Raw genomic sequence first — 6748 nt, 5'->3', positions numbered from 1 at the left:
AAAACAGGGTCAGAGGGGAAAGGTTCATCTTGTCATCGCTGCTTTCTAACATGTAGCCACTTCCTGTTCCTTCTGAGAAAGGTGAATAAGAAATGAACTTGAATTTGGGCAAAGCTTCAAGGTTTTTATTGAATGGTACATAACTAATAAACAAGATTATACACTATTGGTATTTTCATGGAAAATAGACTCAGTTAAACACAGCAACATACTTCTGCCTTTTGGATAGATGCTAATTTAGCATTTGTAAAACGCAAGGCCCCAGCAGAGCTGGAACATCCTCCCAGCTGAGATCAGGCTCTTAGAGCAGCAGTGTCACCAGCGCCAGCCTGCGGCGATGCCTCTGGGGAAGCGCGGAGCACCAGTGCTGTAAATGGGACCAATAAATAGCAATGCAAGGAAACAAGTCAACATTCCTTTGGACATTAGTGTGCTCTTCTGCCTCTGGCCCCCCCCGAGCGATAGGATTAGCCTTGCAATGACACACAAGCCTCTGTCGTAATAGTGTTTGGATTTCCGTTGATCAGTAAACATGGTGAAATTTGTCAGTAAGATGCTCAGCTGCAACAGCAATAGCTCTTAATGCTATACATATATATATATACTATATATTGGTACAATACAACTCAAAGAATCAATGGCCTAATGTAGCCATTTTTGTGTGACAGGGTTGACCTTGAAATATTAATGCATAAACTATTTATTCTTCTCCAAACTATAGAAGTTACAAAGAATATTCTCTGTCCTTCCCATACACCTTTGTAATAAGACAACTAATTTTATTTCTTTAACTTAAGTGAATTAGCAGACTCTCAGTCCCAGCTGGGAAATGTTTCCCTCTCTCCTTGTCTCAGTTAACAGTGATGTGGAATGGAATCACTTTTTTCTCTAGCTTTTCAGAAGGCATTTTCACATAGACCCCAGTGGTGAGACATTGTCTTCTTTTTATCTATAAAACATGGGAAGACAGTAAAAGAAACAAGTTGTCACATAATAATAATTGACCAGCACATTTTAGAGAAAACTGGTGGATGTTCTAGACACCTTTCCCTGTCACCCCTCTTTGTAGAAGATCTGTTGAGGCCATTTGAGGGAGATTCTGGATGTACATGGGCCATTTAGCAAAAAAACAGAGTCACACTATTCATGTAGCCCTGTGAAGGTGCTCCTGCTGCCGGGTTCAGTGTTGGTTCAAAGCTGCAAGTGTTCACATTGGACAGTTTCATTTAACTTCTGGGGAAAAGGGTGGATTGAAAAATATGGGACAGGGATACTGTTTGGTTTTAAGCTTTGGCATTGAGTTTATTTCTAGCGGACTCTGAGTACTCCAGACCCCCATGGGAAGAGGCAACCAGTCTTACATTTCACATGCCTTTGTCTTTGCCCAGACATTTCTAGCTGTGAAGTTAAAAATGCTCTAAGACATCACAAGGGGAAGCCTCTTTAAATTTGCTTTGCACACAGAGATGAATGGTGAGAAAAGGAAAAATCAAACCCTGGGATTTTGTATCAATCAGTTGTGAACTCAGAGTACACATGAAGACTGTTGCCTTTGATCCCAGAAGCATCCGGGATTCCAACCTGTTCTAAGCATCCAAACCTAAGCCAAGGCTCAGTCCAGCTAATGTAAGCTGCTTTCTGGTACTCTGACAACACAATGAGCCATAAACAAATCTAAATGGCAGCTCCAGTAAGTTCCCTTGTTTTGCATTATTTTAGCAGCATTGCACGAGTGAAAAGGAGCATCCCGGTGCGTTTATTCCCAGAGTTCTTGCCTGTTTTCATTTCTTTCTCCTTGTCCTCATCACACAAAAGGGTATTATTAGCAGGATGGGGCTGAGTTGATGGGACTTACCGCTTTGCCCACGAGAATGGCTGAGATGATGATACTGTAAAGAAAAAGTCCTGAGGCAGCAGCTCCTAATACCCAGAGATATATGGCAGTGTCTGGACAAGGTTCTGGATCTAAAACATATGATATCACACAAGTCATGTCACACATGAGCCTCGTAAGGAAGCCCCTGAAGCCAATAATTCAGCCTCCACACTGCCTTGCTCTGTCCTGTCCCAGGATACTACCAGGACTGAGCTCTGAGTCCCTGCCTGCTCAGCTTGCAGTTGAGATAGGCTTTATCTGTAGAAGAATAGACACCTTACTCTCTGCTGGTTCTGCATTTAGGTATCCAACTGCCTAGATGTGCATGTACACTATAAGGTATTGCTTATGCTGTCAAACATCCCATACATTGCTAAATACATTGTGTGGCTGTGACTATGTGTGCCTTAGGTGTGTGCAGGGACACCTGAAAAGAATACGAGCTAATCACAGTTCTCAGGGCTTGAATCAGTGTTCAGCCTCACTTCTTGCAAACAGGACTTTGATGAGACATCCTAGAAACTCCGTTAATCTGGGAATATCACAGTATCATAAAGCTGCTTGGCTTACCAATGACATAGAGATGCGTCCCATTTCCTTTGTTCATAAAATAGGGTGGAGGGTACATCCTCTCCATCTTGCAGATGTAAAGACCAGTATCATTAACTTGTAGGCCAGTGAGGGTGAGGGTCACTTTGTTTCGGCTGGGGCTGACGTGGCACTGAATGACCTTCTCCACACTGAACATTTTAAACTCTGTCGTGTAGGTTGAAGCACAGATTTCAGTGAGCTGGTCACCCGTCTGTTTGAGCAAAGTCACTCGAATTTCCTTTGCGTTCCCAATGTGCTTGTATTTACACACCAAGCTGGCCACTCCTTGCCTGTTGGCCAGCACCATGGCTGGCTGAGTCACTTCCATTACTGTAAGGAGGTAAAGAGCACGACACTAAGACAACTGTCAAGGAATGATCTGCAGTCATTTGCTTAAAACCTGCACAACAGAGAGTCGTACCACCTCCTATTATCCATGGGTAATTCCTAGGAATGCAGCTAAATCCTTCCAAAATAAAGAACTTCAAGACAATCCGTGCAGGCACTGCATTCATATACAGGGTGTTTCAAAAAGATGGACCCTGCTTTGAAATTGGGTTCATCTTTTTGAAACACCCTGTACTTAAAAAAGCTCAAAAAGTGCTTTGATTACTATACGTGATATTATAAATCTCAGCAATTACTTGTTGCTTAAATAGTAGGTAATTTGGCCCACCTGCTGAGGCAATGACCTGCATGCTTCAGCTTCCCTCAGCACAATTTTTTTCACATACATAAGAAAAGAAAGAAAGAAAGAAAGAAAGAAAGAAAGAAAGAAAGAAAGAAAGAAAGAAAGAAAGAAAGAAAGAAAGAAAGAAAGAAAGAAAGAAAGAAAGAAAGAAAGAAAGAAAGAAAGAAAGAAAGAAAGAAAGAAAGAAAGAAAGAAAGAAAGAAAGACTTCATATGGTAAAGCTGACATTTGAAATGTAAAATTAGGCACTTCAACAACAATTTCTGCCTGGTAGAAATAAGCATGTTGACATTTAGAAACAAAGCAGTTGACATCCTGTATGGAACAGAACCATTAGGGTAATGATAAAACTGACTGGAAAAGCCGTTTGCATATTTCTGTTTCTGATCTTTTTGTTCCTCATTTTTAACAAGCTATTCCCAAGCCATGGTACAGCAACAGTAAACACCCCAAGCCGGAGTATAGCAACACACAGCAAAGTCTGATAAACATACTGAAAAAAATAATTAGAAAACTTAAACTGTATCATGTACATCCCCACTGGCTGCTTTTTACAGCTTCTCCACTCTATCCTGCTACACAATGGGAAGGCACCAACTTTTGCTTTAATAAGCTGTGAAGATTCAGTATTATTTGTTGAATTTCATTTTATATCAGTCCACTTTGGGGCCAGGCTTATCTTCTTCAGTTGTGCAGTGCAGGAGTTTAGGGTCAGGAGGAGCAGAATTTCTTCATTCAAACCTCTATATCCACATTGTCAGCTGCCAACAACTTCACCCACAGGGCCTGGTTTGTCAAAACCTTTCTTCCTCGTTGAGCTACTCTGAATCCTGCCCGGCCCCTCTGCAGATGCTTCTGCTCTAAAGTCTGAGTCTGGTTTGCCGGATACCTCCTGGTGCCCCAAAACCATCTTCCCCGCATGGAGGGGTCCCATGTCATCTCCCCCTCCCTGTTATACCCAGTCCCTCTCCTGCAAAAAGGTGAAACCGAGAAAACGAAGACACCCCCAGCTACCTTGTCTCCTTTATCTACCCACCTTCGGCCATGGTGCTGGCTGTGCAGAGAAAGCCCACGGTGACCAATATCGAGAGCATTCCTGCGCTGGGATGGATGCTGAGGGGTCTGAAGGTGGCGATGCCTACAGACTTAAGGACAAGCAGGAACTCTCAGGACTGGAAAAAAGGCGACACCTTTCAGGATACTGAATCTTCGAAATGTTTGAACCCACACAGAGTCAGTGTGTGTATATATAGCTTTGATCCCAGATGCTGTACCTGAAAGTAACATGCAGCTTTGTTTTGGTTTTACGAGAAAGGAAGTAGTGGGTTTGATTAGTACGTGTACAGTTAACCTCAAACAGCATGAACAAAAACAACTATTCAGCAGATGGAAAATATCTATTCAATTTGAAACTGTCATACATTCTGCTTTAAGAATTGGGGGGGGAGGTAATCATCCAATAGAGCAGTTCAGGCCCTTTGGTGCTGCCAGCTTGCACAATCATGGCACTTAATATTTTAGCAATCACCAGGTATTTCCTACTAGGACAACACACAGAGAACTATACCAGGTATAGTTCTACAAGGTATTTCCTAGTAGGCACTAGGAAATACCAGGTGTTTCCAGGTATTTCCTACCAGGACAACACACAGAGGGCTTTACTTCTGGCTAATGTGGCACAGTGAATCAGTGTGAGCTAGCTTTTTCATGGAGGACTTCCCTCCACCCCCAATTTCTTTACTTGCTTTAATGTTGGTGCTTTTGATATTTAAAAATTGCTGCCCCTTCAAAATAGTGATTACACTTGCAATGACTTCACCTTTTCATATCAGCGATGTGACTTGAATCATAACCCAGCTTCTTTAGTCTGTCCTATTTCTAAGAAAAAATGATCTATCTAGGTTTATAGCTAATGACTTCCACATCTATACAGTACTTTCCCTACCTATGGACTTTACTGCCTAAGTATCTTGAGATCAACATATGAAAAACACTGCAGGAGCTTTGATTATTTCTTAGAGAACCTGCATTGTTTCAAATCTCAGTGAAACAATTTTCACCCATTGGCCTTTTAAAAGTCATGTAAGGTCTGAAAATCATTTTGCTTTTTTATGTGATAGACTGTCATATCCATGAATCATTGCCTAAAGAATTTCACAAAGATGAAGTTACATTTCAGTTACACTGAATGTCATCATTCTTCTTTTCCCACAATTTGAGAAGTTCTTTTAGAAAGTGCTTCATCATTTATATATGTAGATCTAGTAGATTGCAAAGACCTACTTTTAGACTATGACCTAGAAAAACTAACAGCATCAGTTCCTGAACAGTAGCCTGCCCAAACCCAAGATACAGGATAAATATTTGATCTTGAAATCACATAAATACCTAATAATATAAATAAATTCACTGCTTCCATAGTTACGTGATGCAGCAATTGTTTATAATGACAGACTCATAGTTAGTTTGATTTTGACCAGCGTTCAAAACAAAACTGACAATAAATAAAAATATGGCTATGGGAAAACTAAAAACTGCACCCTAATAATGAGTCAGGCCCATGTTGCATTACTGGTTAGACAAGCTTAGATCTATTTTAATGTTAAATTTAATGTTAAATAGATGCTATCACAACATTGTGTATCAGAGTATCAGTGAGATTTATGGCATGAAATTACCAGGTTATGCCTGACATTTTCATATCCAGAACCAGTAACCAAATAACCAGTCCTATGTATCTTTTGGGCTTGGGTTTTGTATGCAGTTAAACAAACGATGCATTTGAGCCTCACCAACCATAATGTCATCTCCTGATAATCAATTGAGACTGCAAATTGATGGTGCAATTGAGCACGAACCACTTGCGAAGAATTGCCACGTGAAGCTTAGTGCTTGTTGCCCCACATATCCACAGTATCTTCTGAGGGTGCCTTTTCAGATCAACCATTTTTTACTTTTTACCCTTGTTTCTCCTTAAAAGCTTCGTGTTACAATGACCGCTCTTCTAAGTAAGGCACAACATGTCTCTCTGTGGAGTCCCTTGAAGTAATCACTGTCTTGGCGACCTGAGGTGAGCCCAGAGTATCCTCCTTCCAATGGGCAGAGACCATCTTGCAATGGCACCCTCTGTTCTTGCTAATTGGGCTTTAGATCTTGAGTTAACGTATGTAGATAGCAGATGGATGATGCAGTAAAATAGAGATCTAGTTCCGAATAAGATCTCTCCTTCACTGCTCCCATCCTTCCCAGCTCAGTTATGGCAGTTACCAAGTCTTGGTAACTGAATGAGTTCCCCTGTAAAATAAGATCCACAAGGATCGCTGAGGTCGCCTGTTCTCTCTGCTGTGCCTGTCCTCTAACTGCTCTTCAGCTGAAGGGTCTGTGGGCTTCTGCTTTGTCCACGTTCCCTGCATAACATCACCACACCTTGTGGGCTCCAGCCATAGGGCTTATCCTATGTAGTCACTGGGCCTTCTTGTCTCTGCAGTCTGGTATCTTCCTGCCTTGGCTTCCTCATCTCGAGAAGTGTTTTCTTCCACGTTTTCACCATAACTGGAAGTTGATACATGGCCTAGGAGCAGGGCGAGGGA

General features: G+C 41.6%; 1 protein-coding gene across 1 annotated transcript; it reads right to left on the bottom strand.

The window, feature by feature from the left end:
• Nucleotides 1–766: 766 nt before the first annotated feature.
• Nucleotides 767–4313, bottom strand: CTLA4 (cytotoxic T-lymphocyte associated protein 4). Its single transcript, XM_082055686.1, has 4 exons — nucleotides 4195–4313; nucleotides 2447–2797; nucleotides 1856–1965; nucleotides 767–949 (listed from the first exon to the last, which is right to left on the bottom strand). The coding sequence occupies exons 1-4, from the start codon at nucleotides 4250–4252 to the stop codon at nucleotides 851–853; spliced, it is 618 nt and encodes a 205-aa protein (XP_081911812.1). The 5' UTR covers nucleotides 4253–4313; the 3' UTR covers nucleotides 767–850.
• Nucleotides 4314–6748: the final 2435 nt, after the last annotated feature.

The sequence above is a fragment of the Streptopelia decaocto genome, assembly GCF_964273445.1.
Source record: "Streptopelia decaocto genome assembly, chromosome: 6".
In the NCBI taxonomy this organism is placed as follows: Eukaryota; Metazoa; Chordata; class Aves; order Columbiformes; family Columbidae; genus Streptopelia; species Streptopelia decaocto.
The sequence above is the reverse complement of the archived record's forward strand: the minus strand, read 5'-3'. Positions and strand labels throughout refer to the sequence as shown.

Bases quoted from the DNA above. Each gene is read 5' to 3' on its own strand.
- CTLA4 (XM_082055686.1), bottom strand. From the start codon at position 4,252: ATGCTCTCGATATTGGTCACCGTGGGCTTTCTCTGCACAGCCAGCACC. The intron at 2,798-4,194 runs GTGGGTAGATAA...ACCTCCTTACAG, and splicing joins AGCCAGCACCATGGCCGAAG to TAATGGAAGTGACTCAGCCA. The intron at 950-1,855 runs GTAAGTCCCATC...CATGTTTTATAG, and splicing joins CCATTCTCGTGGGCAAAGCG to ATAAAAAGAAGACAATGTCT.